At 50.1% G+C, this 20,432-nt stretch overlaps 1 protein-coding gene across 9 annotated transcripts in view; it reads left to right on the plus strand.

Moving 5' to 3' along the window:
- PTPRU (protein tyrosine phosphatase receptor type U) overlaps positions 1-5,690 on the plus strand; it is a 78,232-nt gene extending 72,542 nt beyond the window's left edge. For 7 of the 9 annotated variants that reach the window (XM_033114068.1, XM_033114062.1, XM_033114065.1 and 4 more), the window contains 5 exons: positions 404-544; positions 2,668-2,793; positions 2,917-3,074; positions 4,142-4,277; positions 4,525-5,689. In XM_033114068.1, the coding sequence (XP_032969959.1) occupies positions 404-544; positions 2,668-2,793; positions 2,917-3,074; positions 4,142-4,277; positions 4,525-4,587 (624 nt within the window). In that variant the 3' untranslated portion in view covers positions 4,588-5,689. Of the gene's footprint in view, positions 1-403; positions 545-2,667; positions 2,794-2,916; positions 3,075-4,141; positions 4,278-4,524 lie in introns of all 9 variants that reach the window. The other 2 variants (XM_033114063.1, XM_033114064.1) reach the window with 2 other exon arrangements.
- Positions 5,691-20,432: the final 14,742 nt, after the last annotated feature.

Raw genomic sequence — 20,432 nt, forward strand, 5'->3', positions numbered from 1 at the left:
AAAGAGGGCATCTTTGAGGAGGTGACAGTTAAGCAAAGACCAGAACACAGTGAGGGAGAGAGCCATGTAAACACTTGGGCAATCTGTTCTAGGCAATAGGGATAGCAGATGCAGAGGCCCTGAGGCAGGGAGGAGCTTGGCCAGCCTCTGCCTACCAGGCCTAAGCTCCCACTGCCACACATTGGGAACCTTTTGCTGCTTAGTTCCTGGGAGCCATGGGCTTGGGCCCTAGAGGCCTGGGGGCTCACCCTGTCAACTCAGGCCTCAATGTCTCGGCCAACCTCTAAAGTGGGCCACTGGAGGCAGCCCGGTCCACTGGTGGGCAGGGTGGGCGGATGGCCTGTGGCAGAGGCTGGGGCCGTGATGGGGTGGCGAACAGGCCCGGGTCGTGGTTTCCTTGCAGAGCTACACACGGAGTGCCGCCTTCATCGTGACGCTGCACCCGCTGCAGAGCACCACGCCTGACTTCTGGCGGCTGGTCTACGACTACGGCTGCACCTCCATCGTCATGCTCAACCAGCTGCACCAGTCCAACTCCGCCTGGGTGAGGCCCCACTGGCTGGGCGGGCTGGCTGCCTGCCTCTGTGTGTTCAGAGGGCACATCCTGAAAGTCCGAGGTTGGATCTCAGCTCTGCCATCTGTTTGCTGAGTGACCTTAGATGGGTCATGCTCCCTCCGAGCCTGGGTTTCCTGGTCGGTAAAACAAGGTTGTCGGACTGGAGAAAAACAGCCGTTCTTTACTGAGTATCTGCTGTGTGCCAGGGACTCTGCTTTGCACTTATGGGCTTCAGGTGAGAAAATTAAGACCCAGAGAGGTAAAGCAACTTCTTCAAGGTCACAGCTGGGAAGTGGCAGAGCTGTGTCCCCTGTCTGGGCTGCTTTCTTCCAGAGCTCTTGCTTTTTTAGTTGCTCAACTAAACTGCCCATCATGGGAGGCTTTGAGGCAGAGTAAAGCTCCAGCCTCCTTACTTTCTGACTGTTTGATCTAGGGTAAGTTAATTGACCTCTCTGAGCCTCAGTTTCCTTCTCTGTGAAAGGGGGACCATCACAGCACCTGTTCTCTCGTGGGGACCATGTCAGATGTACGTAGGATGCTGAGCACTGCACCACGTCTACCCCATCTTAGGCACTCAGTATATACATAGCAGACATGAAGGTGATGAGGGTGACAGTCACTTCTGAGGTTGGTCTGGACTCTGGCTCAGTGATTTCAGCCAGTGGTGCTGCCCATCTCCTTTTGGGGCTTCCGAAGCCGGAGCTCCTAGGAAGAGCAGATGCCCAGCCTTCTAGCCCTGCATGACCGTATCCCCTAGATCTCTGAGCCCCCTACTTCCCCAGCTCCCTGTCCCAGGAGACCAGGAGGATTTGCTGTAAAATGAGTATGACAGCCTCTTAGTGGCTCCCTGGAAAAGACTTGTTAACTGAGCTCTTTATGAGCCAGGCACTTGGTATAAATGACCTAGGACTGCAGGGTCATGAGCTGCGGCTCCTGGGCGGGGATCTAGAGGGAGACCCATGTGGCAAGAACCTGCTTTTGTTCAGGTGGAGGGGAGGGACCCAGAGGGAAGCGCACGTGGACGTCATTCATGGGTCACCCATTTGTTCATTCATTCAGCCACCTTTTACTACAGGCCACTCCCTGCCAGGCCCTGCAGTGGGCAGTGGGAGGCAGGGAGAACACAGCCCCTCCCAGATCTCACGGTTCAGGGGGGAAGCAGGCACAAAACCCAGCAGTGACAGCAGAGGGGAGGGGCTAACAGGGAGCCAGCACAGGGACATGGGAGCCTGAGGGATAATGTATCACAGAGGGCTTCCTGGAGGAGGTAATACCTGAGCTGAGATATGTAGGGAGGGTAGAGTTAACTAAGTGAGGAGGACGAGTGATCCATGAGGAGGGAGCAGCATGTATAAAGGCTTGAATGCAAGGAGTTGCCAGGACCGCAGCAAAAAGAGGAAGGTGCCTCTTCATGGGGTTTGGTCAGAGAGGGAAGCAGACGGAGCATGGTGTTTTCTGGGAGGAGCTTGGGGGCCATATCATAGATGGAGAAACGTGCCCAGAGAAAGGAAGAGCTGAGACTAGAGGCTGGACCTGGGACCAATTAGCCCAGAAGCTTGTGTATGTATGTGGTGGGGGCCGCACCTCCTCTGTTCCTCTGCTGTCTCAAGTCTGTGACCTGGAGGGGGTCCATTTAGGACCCTGACTCCATGGAGTGGTCCTGGGGCAGGTGCTGAGCTGTGTCACAGCACCGGGGACACCCCACCTCTGTGAGCTGATGCTAGAAGTAGTGAGAGAAGACCAGAGGGCGGTGGTGCAGGGGTGGTGGGGTGACCTGAGGCCTGTCCCTGGAAGAAGGCAGCCTCATGCAGGTGTGTGTGTTCCTGAGTGTGAGCTTGTAGGCGTAGCTGTAGAGTGGCTCAGCAGTGTCAGTGCGTCCACTGTGAAGGGTTTGTCTCAGCTGACCTGAGTGTGTCAGTGCAGCACGCATGGCCAGGTGTGAGCTGCAGTCCGATGGGTGAAGGATGCAGACTGGGGGGGTCTCTGAAGGTGTGTCTGGAGTGAGTGGGTGCACAGGAGCCTCAGGGCAAATGTGGAGGTGTGGGGGTGGGTGTGCGCGGCAGCTGCCTGGCCAGCTCTGCTCAGCTGTCGTGTCTGTGCCCCTGCCCCAGCCGTGCCTGCAGTACTGGCCAGAGCCCGGCCGGCAGCAGTACGGCCTCATGGAGGTGGAGTTCGTGTCGGGCACAGCTAACGAAGACTTGGTGGCCCGTGTCTTCCGGGTACAGAACATCTCTCGGGTGAGTGATCTGGGAGCCCCAGGGCGAGAGCCTGGGGGGTGGCCTCTCATGACCTCCTGGAGGCCACCAGGGACCTTAGAACCTGGTGCTCACATTCCCCTGGCTGGCTGCCTGTGCCCCCAGCTGCAGGAGGGGCACCTGCTGGTGCGGCACTTCCAGTTCCTGCGCTGGTCTGCGTACCGGGACACACCGGACTCCAAGAAGGCCTTCTTGCACCTGCTGGCCGAGGTGGATAAGTGGCAGGCGGAGAGCGGGGACGGGCGCACTGTTGTACACTGCCTGTGAGTGCTGGTCCTGCCGCGCGTGGGAGCAGGGAGCCCCGGCTGAGAGTGGGCCTTGAGACCGGCACCAAAACCCCTGGGCTCCCGGGTGGCCTGAGCCTGCCTTCCCTGTAGGAACCCAGGCAGTTTCCAGGGTGTAGACTCCACCCTGAGGAACTATCCGGTACCCTCTGTGTGATGTCTGACTTTGCCAGTTGAATTACAGTCCTAATAATTGTTTATCCCACTGATAAGGTAGTACACTTTTTAAGTGAATGGATTTCCAGTCTTTGTTCATGAACACTCACATATAACATTTTTCATTCATTCATTCATTCATTCATTCATTCATACATTCATTCATTCATTCACATGACCCATTCATAATTCATTCATTAACTCATGTCTGGGTGCAGTCACTCCTTTGCCCCCCACTTTTTCGTGTTTTCAGCACTTACTGGCCCTTCCCAGTGCCGGGCTGGGTATGCGGGAGGCAGGGCCAGGGAGCTGGGTCAGGCAGGGCCTGGCTCTTAGGCGCTTTCAGTTCTAGTGGGAGAGGCCCCTTGAGAAGGAGGCTGAGGGTCTAGACCACCCCTCATCTCTCAAGAGGTACCTCAGCCTGACGTTACAAGGAACAGAAGAGGGACAGGGACTGGGGATAGGAGGGCCTGTGTGTGTGAGAGGCTGCGGTTTGACTGTGTGTTTGTACCTGTGTCACTGGGGTGGCTACTCTTCTCGGTGTCCATTTTCCATCCTGCTCTCTGGGTTTTGCTTACTGCCCTGTTGCCCTCCTCTGTAGCTGTCTGTCTTTTGGAGTGTGTCTTGCCTCCTTTCTCTCAGAATCTGCTGTTTCTCTTTGAGGCTCTGTCTTCCCAGACACCCTCAGCTTTGGATGTCAGTCTTAGTGTGTGACTCTGCCCCCATAACTGCGTCCAGCTGCTCACCTGTTGGCTTCTTTACCCTCCCTTCTGGGTTCCCTGGCCCCACCCCTCACCTCTGGGCTCCCTGACCCTGGCTCTGCCCTTCACCTTTGAGTTCAGCCCCTCACCCCCAAGCCCTGTCCCAAACCTCTTGTGTTTCTCATTTAGAAATGGGGGCGGCCGCAGCGGTACCTTCTGCGCCTGTGCCACGGTCCTGGAGATGATACGCTGCCACAACCTGGTGGATGTTTTCTTTGCTGCCAAAACGCTTAGGAACTACAAACCCAATATGGTGGAGACCCTGGTGAGGGGCCACGTCCCCTGTGCCCAGCCACTTCCAACTTCCCGGTTCACGCCCAGCCAGTCTCCTCAGCACCCACTCTCCCATGTCTGGTCCCCACAATTGGGCTTTGGGATCTGGTCCTGTGGTGCCAAAATGCTCCCCCATTTGCCCTGTTCTCACCAAGGCTGGGCTAGGTCTCATGCATAGCCTGTCTCACCCAGTGCTGGAGAAGGGCCAGGCTCCTGATTCCTCTTCTCCCTCTCCCCAGGATCAGTACCACTTTTGCTATGACATGGCCCTGGAGTACCTGGAGGGTCTGGAGTCAAGATAGCGGGGGCCCCTGGCCTGGAGCACCCACTGTGCACTCAGGGCCAGGCCCACCATCCCGGACGGACGAGGAAGACCTGTGCCCCCGACTCTGCTGAACCACAGCTCTCACAGGGAAAACACTGGAGTGGGCAGTGGGCCACCTGGGTGCTGCCCTCCTCGGTGGGCAGGGCCTTGCACCATGTATCGTGGGCAGGCTGAGGACCAGGAGGAGCTTAGCAGGACTGCATCCCAGCCCACCTGTATAGAGCCCTGCAGGCCTGTCCTGAGAGGCCTGGCACTGCTTGGCACGGTGACAGGGGCTCACAGCTGCTCGCTCTGGGGGACCTAGGCCTAAGCCCCTGTATCGCAGCCCTTGGTGGAATGTGTACAGAGCAAGGCAGCACCCAGTGGCTCAACGTGAGTAGACAGTGCACTGGGGCTCGGCGTCCGGAATACCATCTGGCCCCGCCCCTGAGGGTCCTGTGCAGACTGGGCTCTGCCCTGATTTGCTAGTGGGCGCATCAGACTGGGCCTCCACAGGGGGAACTGCGGTCCCCTCCTCCTTTACCCGCTGCCCCCTGCAGCCCCTGGGATATTTTGCTCACGATCCTTCCCACTTCCCTGACGTGTGCTCTGAACCAGGATCTGCCCGTCCCTAGCCTGCCCTACGTGGGGCCCCTTCCCTGCCTCACCCAATGTCTGCAGAGTGATGTCAGCTCAGGCCCCTCTGCCTATAGCTTTCAGGCCACACTGGCCGGGTCGTACTCAGCCTGGGCCAGTGACAACAAGGCTGAACGACAGCCCCTGTGGCTCCTGGTCAGGCTGCCCGCTGTGGGGAGGGCACTACTGGATCACGGGTGCCCATACCCCTAGAGTTTGAAGGTATATTTTGGGATGGAGGAATAATGCTTTTTTGTTTATTTTGTTATTTTTTGATGGGTGGCTGGGAAGGTCTCTTTAAAATGGGGCAGGCCACACCCCCATTCCGTGCCTCAATTTCCCCATCTGTAAACTGTAGATATGACTACTGACCTACCTCGCAGGGGGCTGTGGGGAGGCATAAGCTGATGTTTGTAAAGCGCTTTGTAAATAAATGTGCTCTCTGAATGCCACATAGTGGCCTTGTGTGTGTGTGACCAGCCTGCTGGGTCCTGTTCACTTGCTCGGACCTGTTCACCTGCCCAGCCTCCCAGTGCACTGGGAGGGCCCTGGACTGGGAGTTCGGGGCCTGGATGCTGGTCTGGCCCTTGGTTTTTTATCCATAAAATGGTAGGGATGTGGACCAGAGCATCACTCAGGGTCCTTCCATTTGCAGAGGTGGTTCCAAGGCACACTGGCTTATTGCTGCCTCCTCCCAGGCCTCTGAAGCAGTTCCTCGGGCAGTGAGGTTTATCATGAGACTCCCGAGGGCCACGGAGCTGCCTCCTACCCTTGGGAACCTGGATCTGGGTCAAGCTCTTTTGGGGGCAGCATGGGAGGCTCAGGCTTTGGTGTCAGGAAGACCGGCCCTAACAGCTGGAAGACCTCTCTGGGCCTGTTTCCCATCTGTAAAATGTGGGTGATTGTGTTAGGAGCAGATGAGATTGTCATTAAGTGCTTTGCATGGTGCTGGTGTGCTGAAAGGCTCTGTTTACAAACACAGCAGAGATGGGCCACACCCCTGCTGGGGATGGTCATCCAGCTGCCCAGCCATTCCCAGCCCCAGGCTTCCTCAGGAGGTGGAGTGGGAGCGGGAGTGGGCTGGCGGGTAGGGACCTGAGTCACTCCTGGCTCTGTCACAAACTTGGCTATATGATCTTGGACAAGACACTCCCTGTTTCTGGGCCTCAGTTGTTGCATACAAAGATTGGCTCTATGATGTACTGATTCTATTCACACACTGGCTGACTCTGTGCCTCAATTTTTCCATTGGTTAAAGGATATTCATTCTAGTGACCTCATAATTCAACATCCTTTAATCTGAATAAGTTTGTTAGACAGTTATGATCGCACTTAGCTAAGACACAGACTGACCCACTCACACTCATTCTGTACTGACCACTAAGCCTAACCTGGGGGGTCACAAATGTATGTCAGATACTGGGCAAGCAAAAGGATATGACTTGCTTTGATCAATAGAATATGGCAGAAGTGATGTCAAGTGAGTTCTGGATCCTTGACCTCAAGGAGCATTGCAGCTTTTGCCCCCTTGGAATTCTGCCATGTAAGGAAGCCTATCTAGCCAACCAGAAGATTTGAGGGCACATGGAGAAGAACCAGCGCAACCCCTGAACAGCAAATACCAACTCCCAGACCTGTGAACGAGGCCATCTTGGGCCTTCCAGCCTGACCAACCTGTCAGGTGAGTGTAGCTGCATGATTAAGCTTAGCAGAAACTGCCAAACCAACCTCCAGAACTGGGAGAGATAATAAATTGTTCTTTCTTTCTTGTAAACCAATATGTTTTGGGATTGTTTGTTAGGCAGCAAAAGCTAACTGATACATATGTGTTCTGGGCAGTGTGGATACAGCTTTACTCATCAGGTATTGAGCTCCTCAAGGGCAAGGCATATTTCTTTGTTCATCTTGTGTCCATTGCCCAGCAAAGAGCTTGCTTGGAGCTGGTGCTCAAGATATGTTGGCATGAGGGAGGGAAGAAAGGAGGAAGTGTGGTTGTGTCTGACTGGTGGCCTTACGTGGCCTTTTCGAGGAGCTGGGAAGGTGGGCTATGTATTAGGAGGAGCCCCAGCTCCAGAATCAACAAGCCAGGGTCCCACCCCCAGCTCCACGTCCTACCAGCTGGTGACCTTGTTCAAGTGTCCTAACCACCCCGTTTCCTAATCTAGAAAATCAGCATAACACCTACTTGCAGCTTTGGTTGTTAAGTCCAGAGATAAAATGTTTAAAAATAACGAGCATAGCAATTGTCCTTCATTCAATAAATGCCATATCATATCACAGTATGGAAGTCCTCGGTTAATAAAGATGGTCACTTTTCATTTAGCCCCTATTACTGTGTTAAATGCCTTATACCCTTTATCTCTTACTTAATCCATACAGCAGTTCTGTAAAGTAGGAATCGCTCCCCCATCATGTAGACATGAAGGCACAGAGGCTCGGAGAGGCAGTTTACTCACCTGAAGTCACGACCATTATATGGCAGACCCTGGACTTGAACCCAAGTTTAGGCTGACTTCAAAGCCTGGGCCTTAACCACCCTGCCCCATGGTTAGTCTGGGTGGTGTCAAAAGCCAGAGATCCCTTAGGTGCAACACCAAATGGGTAATTTGTGCCTGGGAACTGATTTTCAAATGCTGTGATATATGTCGGAGGTGGTGGCCTCTTGGACAAAGTGGCCTGGAGCACAAGAAGATGAATGATCCGGGCTGGCTCTGCCCAGGGCCGTGGGCCTGGCAGGAGGGGGCCTGGCAGAACCCCCACCCACTTGACTCCAACAAATAGGATTTCTACAAGTGTGGATGGGCCGGCTGCCTAGTACTGCCAGGAGCTAAATTTATTTCTTTATGTCATCATAAATCTGGCTGTAGGAACCTGCTCAGGCAATTATTACTTCTCACCGTCTCTCTGCCGGCCTCTGATTGGGACATGTTATATATCCTGAGCACCCAGGAGATGGAGCCGTGACTTTGATGGATGCTAAGGCCATTTGCAAGGCTCTAATTGAGAGCGGGCTCTGGCTGCTCCCTGTCACTGGGCTCCCGCGGACATCTCTTGGCTGACCTCTGATGGACAGGAGCCCAATAGACACCCCCATGGCTGAGGGCAGTGTAGAAATAACGGTGCCATTGCATAGGCAGAGCCTACCTTGCCACGTGGTGGAGAGAGCAGGGACTCTGATGTCCGTCGGAGGGCCTCCTCTGGGGAGCACGGAGGCTGGTTCTGACCTTTAGTGAGCCTCATCTGAAAAATGGGAGAAGGAAAAAACCATGGGAGGCTGGGCTGTGTTGATGGGATTGGAAGGCCCTATGGTTTCAGGTTCAGGCCAAGCTATGTCCTGTGGGTGGAGGATGAGGGCTTTGGACGTGCTGATGTAAAACAGCAAAGCTTTATTTGGCACTGACAGTGCACGGGCGTGGGGCTAAGTGCTCTGTGTGTGTTGTCATGTCAGCCTCCAATGAAGCCTGTGTGGCAGGTACTAGCATCCCCGTTTTGTAGAGGAGGAGATCGAGGCTCAGTGAGCTTAAGGAACTTGTCCAAGGTCACAGAGCCACCAAGTGTCCCACACACAGCAGCAACCAGTGTGATTGTTTGAAAAAAATAAGCCAGGTAACATCTCTCGCCTGCTCAGACCTTCCAGTGACCTCCTCCTGCTCTGTGAGTGATAGCTGAGCTCCTGGCTGTGACCTTGGAGGCCTTGCTGACATGGCCTTTGCCGTCTCTCTGACCTTGTCCCTCCTGCTTGCTCTTTTGCTCACGCTGGCCTCATTTCTTCTCATCACTTTGAGCTCTTTGCCTGGGTGCCCTTCACCCATCTCCACATGACTGGTCCTTCTTGGTGTCCAGGTCTCAGCTCAGATGACCATTCTTGAGAGGCCCTCCCCAACTGCCCTGAGGTGGCCTCCCTGCCCCACTGTCCCTGTCGCTCTCAGGGTCCTGCCCCGTGTATGTCCCTCATTGCCCCTTCACAGTGGGCGAGCAGCTTGCTGTTCATTGGGTGTCCACTGCCTCCCCGCCAGACTGTGAGAGCTGGTCCCCTGTGTCCACTGCACTATGCATGGCACCTGGTACGTGCCAGGCCCTCAGTGACTACTTGCTGAATGAATGAAAGCTGTAGAGCCAGGATGCAAACTGTCTTCCAAAGTCCATACTCTGAAGCATATTATTTTTAGTCTTCCAGATGGTCCAATGGTTTGATTCCATGAGGCTGAGTTTCAACGCTGATTTGGCCACCGCCGGGCTATGTGGCTTTGAGCAAATGTCGGCTCTTTTTGGGGCTCAGTCTCCTGATCTGTCCAGTGAGTAAGTGGGACTAGGTACTCTTTAGAAGCCCATTCCAAGGAGGGTGCCATGGGCTCAACATCAGTGATGATAACAGGGACATAAAGTACAGCGTAGGGAGTGTAGTCGACAATATTGTAATGACTATGTATGGTGCCGGGGCTGTACTAGATTCATGAGGGTGATCAACTCATAAGTTATATAAATGTCTAATTATTATGTTATACACCTGAAACAAACATAATATTGTACGTCAACTGTAACTGAAAAGAAAGAGAACAAGCAAACCACATCAGTGACAATGGGGCTGACATGGCGGTGCCAGGCCACTGGCCTAAGCATCTGCTGTCTGTCTGAGTGAGTCTGGAGAAACCTTGGGTGTGGTGGGGGCTTTGGTGTGGTGGGCCTGGGCACCTACCCTGGAAGCTCCCTGCATTATACTTAATGTAGACATTGTCCCTAATCTTCCCAGCAATCCTGAGAGGTACATGTTACCAAAACTATTTGATATATAAGGAAACAAGCTCGGGAAGGTGAGGCGAATTGCTTAAGGTCACACAGCTAGAGAAGAACCAAGATAGGATTAGAACCCATGTGATTTGAATCCAAAGCCTTTACTCTTGGAATCATCACAGAAATACTGGCAAATCTGAAGCTGAACCACATTAACTGTTGGCAATTTCTTTTGTCCACAAATCAGTCTGCCCCTTCAACACTCGCTCAAGCCAGGCTCAGCACAGATAGCTGTAGACAGGCTTCGCTGAGACCCCCGGTCAAACAGCCTCTCCGACTCAGTGCTCAGCACCTACTGGCCTGCCGGAAATGCTGCTGAATGACTGTTGGAATGTCAGGTGAATCTGCAGATGGTGGAGGAGCCCTGACACACCAGGTGCCAAGGAGCTGAGAGAGCCTCTTCAAGGAAAATGAAATGCATCTTAACTCACTTCCTTCTTACTCCCAGGGGTGGGAAGAGGGAGCCTATTCAGGAGTTTTCCTGTTAATTTGAAAGCTGAACAATGTGGCTTTCTTGTCTTGAGCTGTGTGAGGTGGGGACAGCTCTCTCCCCAGGGCTCCTGCCCCTCCCCACCAAAAGGCAGAGAAACTTGCCCCTTTAGCCTCTTTCCCTAGTGAGCCCTATGCCCCCTTCCATGTCTGACTCTCCCCCATGCCAGTCATTGATTTATTGTCTCAGCTCCAAGTGCATCCTTCTTTGCCCTGCTTTGTGATGCTGGAGCTGGACCCTGCGAACAGTTCTGTTTCGCCAACTTGAGCAATGTTAGACTCTGTCAGTAGAGAGTGCTAGAGGGCCACTGGAAGGTGAGAGCAGCAGGAAGGCATTTTTCCAGGTTCTGGTTTCCCTTCCCTTCCCTTCCCTTCCTTTCCCTTCCCTTCCCTTCCCTTCTCTTCCCTTCCTTTCCCCTCCCTTCCCTTCCCTTCCCTTCCCTTCCCTTCCCTTCCCTTCCCTTCCCTTCCCTTCCCTTCCCTTCCCTTCCTTCCCTTTCCTTTCCTTTCCTTCCCTTCCCTTCCCTTCTCTTCCCTTCCTTTCCCCTCCCTTCCCTTCCCTTCCCTTCCCTTCCCTTCCCTTCCCTTCCCTTCCCTTCCCTTTCTTTCCTTTCCCCTCCCTTCCTTTCCTTTCCCTTCCTTTCCCTTCCAACTCATCACTGGAGCCAAAACCTCAATGGTGCTTGTAAGGCCTCTGCAGATGTACCTCAAGCCTCCCTCTCCACAGGGCTGCTTCTACAGACCAGTGCTGGACCACACTCCCTGCAGGCTTCTTAGCCACCAGAGGCTGCGTGTTCCTGTGGTTGGCACACCCTCCTTGAAGAGGTCTGACCCTCAGACTTGGGGGAGGACCTTCTCCTCAGTCCTTAGTTCCTGCATTATTCACTCTCCCTCAGCCTAGATATAGTAGCTGCTTTTTTTTTTTTTTTCCCAGAACACTTATTCTTCTGGGTGCTTCTTTCTTGCTGCTTTTGGATCCCTTAGTAATTAACTACCCTTTAGTAGTTAGCAATTCTTTATATTGAAATCACCATGTTCAAATTATGGGTTATGAACTCTGTCTCCTGACTGGATTCTAATTGATAAAGAATTGGGAGCAGGGGTGGTCTCAGGAGACAGATTTTGATTGGTGGGATTTTGATTGGTTTTGTTGCCCATGCCTTGAGCACAGAGCTGAGCTCCCTGCCAACGGGACAGGGGAGGCTGGTAATCCACAACATAGTGGCGTCGTGATTCTCCTATGGGCTGTGATGGATTTTGATGCAATGCCAACCGACACAAGTGTCTTGGGAGCCCACGTAACTACTACACTTGACCATCACACCAGTAATGATGACTGCAACGACTGTGGTGTGGGGTGGATTCCTGAATGCACCGGAACACTTACTAGAAGGAAAAGGGTAAGTTCAGGTCATTTAGTTCTCCGCTCAAGCCATGGCTTGAGAGCCACAGAGCTTCCGTGGCATCCTTAAAAGAATCGCTTATTTGATGTCACCATAGAGCTGATATTGATGAAAATAAAACATAAAATGTAACTGTGCGGGTCACAGAATTTAAATATCAGTTACATTTACAGCGTCGTCAAGTTGCTCACGTCAGTGTTTGGATGTAAATTAGGAAATAATGGGATCCTGAAACTTGGAATAGAGATATCTGGACTCAGATGGCCAGAGTCACTCTGAGCCTGCTTTTGCCTCTGGTACCTGAAGAGAGTAGTTTTCTCTTGTTTGAAGACCCTGTGATAAGCTTATACGGGGCAGTGCCTTGAAGGGGATGAACATTCTCCTTGAGATTTGCCACAAGCACCCTTTGTTACATTATATCCACAATGAGGGTCAAGTGTCAGCATGCTCCAAGGGGTCAGGTACACACTGTGATCCGGGAAGAGCTAGTTTATATACTTTACACAATGGAAGAATGACAAGATTTTTGCTAATGGCAAGATTTGACATAATCCTGGGGAATATATATGGGAGTTAATTCTAATGGTGGAGGATAATACTAAATCATTCTGGATTCATGGATGTGGATTTGGGATTCAGTATGTTAGCTTGTGTGTGTGTTAGCTAAAGGTGGCTCTGAACAGTTTGCTTGGTTGGACCTGAAGGTGGCTCACATTTAGTGAGTCAAGATGCCAGAGGTTCCATGGAATCATGCAGAAGAGGGAATCCAAAGGCTTAAGGATATAGGATGATGGGGTGAATTTATCATGTATGACCTGCACAGCCACCCCAAAACTACGTTCCATGAAAATTCCCAGAAGATACTTTCCTAACTAAGGCACTGAGAAATATATTAGTGAGGTGAGAACACCTGTCCTTAAAATATTCTGTTGATATTCACCTCTGTAGGCCAGGTATTTCCAGGAGTATGCTGTCATTCAGTCGGGCTCCATGATTTCAGGGGGATGATAGGATCCTGGAGAGATATAGGTAAGTGGCCGTGCTTAATAGCCAGAAACGAGGTTGGTGCCTTTACCAGCAGGGTTGGACCAGTAATCAAAATGCCTTGGCTCCTAGGGATCTCTGGTGGTGACTAAATGATTATTGCATTTGTAGAAAGAAAATAGATGGACGTCGTACTCGAGTATTGCTTGATCTACATAACAGGAAAACCAACCAACCAACTGACCAACTGATCAACCTCTGGGACTAGTGGCCAAAACTTGAGTTGAATCATCGCACTGGAGAGTTGTGGCTTCTCAACAGTTTCCAGACCAAGCCAATTTGAATGAAGAGGAGGCTAGGCTCCTCAAAGAAGTTTCCTGCTCCAATGCTGTCAGTATGTACCATAAATCTTCCTCCAGGCCTTCACCAAAGAGCCCTGTGGCCATTTACTAGAATGACTGTACTTGGTAAAAGAAGGTACCGAGGCCTTTGGAGATTACTAGACATTGTTCTGAATTTATGATAATTCCTGAGGATGAAAAATGTCACTGTGGCCCACCAGTCAAAGTGATGAACAACTAACACAGTCAGGTGAGAGATACTTAGCCCAAAGGTATCCAGTTCCTGAATATATAATTGAAGTAGACTTACTTGGCAACTGGAAGAATCCCCAGTTCAGGTCTCTGACTTATTAAATGCGGGCAATTATGGAAGGAATTATGGGAAAAAGGAAGTTCCTGGAACTTCCCTTCTCTACCATGATATTGAATTTGAAGCATTTCTCTAATCCTGGGGGAATTTCAGGGATTAATGAAGGCTGGAATAAACAGAGGTGGTATAATTCCTATTCCATTCACATTTAACTTGCCTGTTTGGCCTGTGCAGAGGTTGAATGGGTTTTGGAGAATGACTAATTATTGTGTGCTTCACTGGGTGCTGACTCTAACTGCAGCGGCTATCCCAGATTTAGTCCCAGATATGCTGAGCAACTCAGTATAGCACTTAGTATGTAGCCATGGACCTAGGTACTGCCTTTTCCTCCATACCAATTTGTGAGGACTACCCCAAAACAGTTTGCTTTTCCCTGGAAGGGCCAACAGTATACTGCACAGTCTTGCCTCAGAACTGAGTCTGTTCTCTTGCTTTCTGCCACGATACAGTCCCAGACAATATGATCATCTTGACATTGGTGCGCTACATTGATGACAAGCTGACTGCATCTGATGAACAGGAAGTACCACACATGTGAATGAGAGGATAGGAAATCAATACCACAAAATTTCAGAGGTCTGCTATCAGTGAAGTTTTTGAGGGTTCAGTGGTATGGAACATGTTGAGATATCTCCTCCTAGGTGAAAGTCAAATTGTTGTACTTTATGCCACATACCAAAAAACAAACAAACAAACAAAAAAAACCACAAACAAAACAAAACAAAACAAAAAAAACGACAACCCATGGCACTCAGTAGGCTTTTTGGAAAAAACATGAATCACATTTGTGTGTGCTGCTTTGACCCATCAACAAAATCCTTATAAGACTGTCAGCTTTGAGTGGGGACCATAGCAAATGAAGGCTCTGCAGGCAGTAAAGTCTTCAGTACAAGTCTTTCTACCACTTCGTCCTTGTAGTCCAGTAGATCCAATGATTCTCAAAGGTTTCATAGTAAGTAGGGGTGCTGTATGAAGTCTCAGGCAAGTCCCAAGAGAGGGATCACAAAACAGACCCTCTAGGACAGGGGTGTCAAAACTGCGGCCCGCAATCCATTGTTGATTGGCCCACAGCAAATTCCAAAAATATGTTTAGTTTACTTAAATAAACCAGGTGAGGCAATACGTACTTCACCTCGAGTGAGTGGCCCGGCTGTCTGTGTATTTTGCCACATATGGCCCTTGGTGAAAAACGCTGGAAAACGTTTGGACACCCCTGCTCTAGGATTTTAGAGTAAATCTATTCCTTCTTATGCAGATCACACTTGTTCTTCTGAGAAACAGCTTCTAGCTTGCTACTGGACTGAGATAGAGATAGGGGGCATCAGGTGACCAGGCAGCCTGAGATTTCCATTTAGGATTCTCTTGACACAACGAACTGTAAAAAATAGCTTTGTGAAGCAGTGATCTACCATCAGATGGGAGTAGTGCAAAAGAGATTGTGCTTGGGCAAGTCTGGAAATTATGAGTAAGTTACGTGAGTCAGTGATTCTGACTCCTGCTCCATTGCCTCTCATTTCTCAAACATATCTATGGCTTCATGGGGAGTTCCTTAAGACCAGTTGACTGAGGAATGAAAACTCAAGCCTGGTTTACACATGGTGCTACACCATATGCGAGTACCACCCAAAATAGAAGACTACAGCATTACAACCCGATCAGGGGTGACCCTGAAGGACAGAGGGGAAGGAAAATCTTTTCAGGGGTTTAAATAGTGTATTTGATTGTCCGCTTTAGAAGTAGAGATGGCCAGAAGTATGGCTCTACAGTGAGTTATAAGCAGTTATTAATGATATGGTTTGGCTGGATGGTCAGATGTGAAAGGAACAGGATTGGAAAACTGGGGGCAAAGCCTTCGGAGAAAGAAGTATGTGGATAGACTCTTCAGAATAGGCGTAGACCGTGGATTGTGTCCCGTGTGAATGCTCACTGAAGGGAACCCACTGCAACAGTCAGGTGAACATTATGGCTGCTTTGTGGTTATCAGTCTCTTCACCCAACTATCCCTATGCTTGTCCAAGTGGCCCATGAAGAAAGTTGCCACAGTGGCAGGGATGACGGATATTCATGGGCTCAAAAACATGAACTTCCCCTTGTTAAGGGCTGCCTTGGGTACTAGCACCGCTGTAGAAAGTGCTGGGTACTCAATCTTTCAACAGACAAGACCAACATGAGCCTATAATATGGCACCACTCTCTGGATGGACCAGCTATCTACCTGGTGGCAGGTTGCTGTCATTGTACCTCTTCCATCACGTAGAGGGAAGTGATTTTTCCTTTCTGGAATAGAAGCACTTTCTGGATATGGATTTGCTGTCCCTGCATGTAATGCTTTTGTCTACACCTTTACCTATGATTTACAGAATGCCTCATCTATCATCAGGGTGTTCTACCCAGAATTGCCTCTTCTCAAGGAACTAATTTTCTAACAAAGGAAGTGCCGCAGTGGGCTCATTCCCCTGGAATTAACTGGTCTTATCATAAAACTCATCACCTGAAAGGAGATGGCCGAACTGAGAGATAGAATGGCGTATTGAAGGCTCAAGTATGGTGTCAGTTGAGAGACCAACCCTGAAAGGATGATACACACACACACACACACACACACACACACACACACACACACTTTGATTCAGACAGACAGCATGGGTTAGTGCCACCTCCCTCATCACTGAAATACGTGGGTCCATTAATCAAGGTGTGGAAATGGGAGGAGCTCTGTGTCAGTGTCAGTCAAGGTCCAATCAGGAGACAAAACTCACATCAAATTAACTAAAGGGGAATTAAAGGAGAACTCTAAAGACTACCACGAAGATTGAAGGAGAGTATTCAAAGAATAAAACTTGGAAGGGAGCGAAAACCCCTCCCTGGCTAGGATTCAGACCAATGGAGAGGACAAGGTTGCAGTCCATTGAGTGGCAGAAAAGTTCGCCGGATTGTCCAGGTGAGAGGTGGTCTAATGGTAGGCCAAGGTGAGTGGGCAGAGAACTGCCTGCTGAGGTGCTGATGAAAATGGGAAGCTGCCTCTCGGGGTTGCTGTTGAACTTGCTGGAAAGCCAGCTGGGGCACTGTCTGCCAAGGAGTTTCCCACAGAGGTGAGGGACAGGGAATAGGGAGCCATCATTGGAAAGAAGATGCTTGGAAGTGAGCTCCCATCCATCTTGCCTTTGGGAAGCCAGCTGTGGGTCTGCTGCTGATATTACTAAGATTGTGCTCCACTGCGTGTCCTGCACACCACCTCATGCTGCAAGAGCAAGAAGAAGCAAAGAACACTGGTGTCAGATAAGCGTGTCCAGTGTCCTGCCAGTGCCATCTATTGATGAAGATTAACATCATGCTTGTAAGGAAAACATGTTCTAGTACCACAAGCAGGCCCTGAAGGATGGATTTGAACTAAGAAGCAATAAATGTCAACAGACACAGTCTCCTCTCACTGTCATTCTTCGTCACCCACTTGCAAATTTTTGCTTCTTAGGAAAATTGAGCTCTGCTGGCTCGGAGAACTTTGTTCCCAAGGGGGCACACCAGAGGACACAGCAATGGTTCCAATGAATGGAAGGATGAGACTGCCATCTAGCTATTTAAGATCCTTGTATCACTGAACAAGCACTGAAGCAGAAAGTTTTATTTCTTTTGTTTGTTTGTTTTTTGCTTAACCACAAAAAAAGCAGTAGTCTACTGGATGGAATGATTTATTGATCCTGATTACCAAGGGGAAATTGGATTGCTGTTACACAATGGGACACAGAGGACTATGTCTGGAACTCAGGAAATTCTCTGGGAAGTACTTCTTAGTACTTCTATGTCCAATCATAAAGGTTAATGGAAAGCTTTGGCAACCCCCCAAAACAGGATAATTGAGGACTCTTACCATTCAGGAATGCAGTTTTGGCTCACTTTTCCTGGTAAAAACCCCAACTAGCTTAGGTTCTGGTTGAGGGTGGGGGAAATGTGGGATGGGTAGTGGAAGAAGGAAGTCATAGATATAAATTATGGCTTTGTGACCAATTACAGAACTGAGGGTCATAGTAACTTTGTTATGTTTATAAATTATATCTAGACGTTAATCATTTTCTTCTTCTCTCTCCTTCTTCCCATTATTATTTATACACAAGCCATTGGAGGTTAACCTTACAGTTTAGTCTTTGGGAAACAGCAGAGTCAGTGTGACTGTATTGAGTTTGAGGAGTCATTCATATAGCCAGCAATGGATATAGTGACGTTGGAACTATGTATCTCCCCATTTCCAGGCACGTGCCGGGACTCCTTTATTTGTACAACGGATAACTGTCTTGTTACGTGGAAACATAGAGTTGCTTTGTTGTGAATGCAGGTTCAAAAGTGCACAGAAGGTGTATGCGGAAGCTGATTAGCCAAAGGCAAGGACTGTGCCCGTTGTCACTTTATGGTCTCTTAGTTCCAAGGCTGCCCTCCTTTACCCTGCTTTGTGATACTGGAGCTGGGCCTGTAATCATTTCTTCTTTGCCAGCTGGTGCAATGTTAATGTCTGTCAACTGAGGGCTTGAAGGGATACTGCAAGGTGACAGCATCAGAAGTCTTCTCTTTTTAAACTGAAACATCATCATCATCATCACAATATTAACAATAAAGAAGTCTCCTCTTTTCTGGTGTTGGACCTCCTTCCGTTTTCTTTTATTCCATGTGGGAGTTGTGCAGTGTCATTCACCTCAGGAGCCATCAGGGACCAGGTCCACTGCACGCCAGGCTATGCTCTCCTCACCTAGCAGCCACTTTACAGTTCAGCTTCTGCCACACCCTCCGTCATTGCAAGAGGTAGTACATGTTCCCTATAGTTGCCATTCCTATGTTCTTGAGTGTCCTCTTTTAATCCTTTTAGAAGTTAACCCCCTTTTACTAATTAACACTTCTTTACATTAAATTGCCTATGTCCAAATTACTGCTGTGCTCTCTGTCTCCTAAACGGACCTTGACTCATACTCCACCCCGTCACTGGGTCTCCTTTGCTGCCCCCATCTCTGTCCTTGGCAGATTTGGGCTCCCTCTTGTTCTTCTCATCTTGGCCTTTCTCCTCACCTCTGCTCTTTCAGATCCATTTTGGGGACATCCAGTTACTGTGCAAAGACAAAGATGTGGCTTCCTCCCAGGAGGCCTTGCCAAAAGGTGGAATTTCCCAAAGCTGCTAGCGTGGAAAGAGCCTGGACCTCGGAGGCAGGGTGTGTCAATTCTAAGCCCAGGTCAACCTCTGACCCATGTATTTCAGAAGTGGGAAAATGGAGGGGAAGTTGTGGAATATAGCTGCTCATATCCAAGCTGCTCTAATCAGCTGTCAGAGTTCCTCCCAGGTCCCATTATTTTATGTGTTCTTATGAGAACTCTTTTTCTCTTGGGTTGGCTAGGCAGATCTCCTCCTCGTCCTTCTCTTCCTCCTCCTCCTCCTCTTCCTCCTCCACTTCCTCCTCCTCCTCCTCCGCCTCTCCTCCACCTCCTCCTTCTTCTTCTTATTACAATGGTTTGCAACCAGGAGCAACTTTGCTTCTCAGGAGACATTTGATTGACAACGGAGGTGTGTGTGCCACTGGCGTTTAGGGAAGAGAGGCCAGAGATGCTGCTGAATGTCCTGTAACGCACAGGACAGCTCCCTGTAACAAGGAATCATCTGGCCCAAAATGTCAATAGTGCTGAGGTTGAGAAGTCGTGAATTAACTGGTGTAGAAATGGAGGTCCAGAGAAGGGAAATGACTTGCCCAGGCTCACACATAAAGTGGACAGCAGAGCTTGGATGACAGCCAGGTTCCCTAACTCCCAGCTGGGGTCTTTTCAACCCTCATCCATTCTTCTCCCTGGTGCAAGGATAGGAAAGGAGATGGGAAGCCAGGGAGGCCTGCCCCTAGGAATATTGTGCTTGCAGGCAGCTGGCATTCTCCTCTTGCCACCCTGCCTGGCCAAACTTCATCCATCTCCCAGTGCAACCATCTGCTTTCTCAACTCCTGTTCTGAGCTACCAGGAAGCTGCTGAGAAAGCTGCACTCCACGAGTCCTGGCATCACTGCCAAGGAGTGAGTGCCAAAGTTAGCTGGCTCCAGCATCACTCATCCTTCCTCTGACCTTCCTGTAGTCTGCTCCCACTCTCCTTATCTTCTAGGACTGTTCAAGTCCTCCACCCTTCTCAAGCCCTGTCTCATCCCCAAACATCAATTCCTCCACTCCCAACAGGTAACTGACATTTTTGAATAACCTTTCTCTCTTACAGCTAAACCTATTCTCAGCCAGCTCAGAACAGAATTCTTAACCATCTCAGGAACAGAACTCTTCCTCTCCTAGTGGAAGGCCAGTCTCTTCCCATCTTCTGGATCCATTCCTTTCTGCCTTTGCAGGGGGCTATCCTTATCCGGTTCAATCTCTCTCTCTTTCTCCCACCATCACCACCTAAGACAGAGTTTCTGTCTCTTGTACCTAAAGGCTGCTCCAGTCACCCCCATAATTAATTCTAAACCTGTTATTTTCTTGACACCCTCTGGCCCTTTGAGCCACTTTCATTTCTTCCCCTCCCATCCACATACTGTTCCAGCTCTCTGGATTAGCCACACCCCATGCCCGCTGCAGCTACAAAGCTCCTACTCACGCTTCAAACCCAGTACAAGCATCAGCTTTCCTAAGATGCTACGACAGATGCTGTGGATGCCTCAGCTCCTCTCCTCTCAATGTTCTGAGTTCTTCTGAAACTATAGACAGTTCTGGGCATGCTGACCGCTGCCCACCTCAAATGCCTGCGTTGGTTTTCTTTTTTCTCTGGCATGCAGAAAGCTTGCTTGTCTGTGTGGCAGGTATATGTGGCAAGAACCACTTAGAAG

The sequence above is a fragment of the Rhinolophus ferrumequinum genome, chromosome 9 (assembly GCF_004115265.2).
Source record: "Rhinolophus ferrumequinum isolate MPI-CBG mRhiFer1 chromosome 9, mRhiFer1_v1.p, whole genome shotgun sequence".
Taxonomy (NCBI): domain Eukaryota; kingdom Metazoa; phylum Chordata; class Mammalia; order Chiroptera; family Rhinolophidae; genus Rhinolophus; species Rhinolophus ferrumequinum.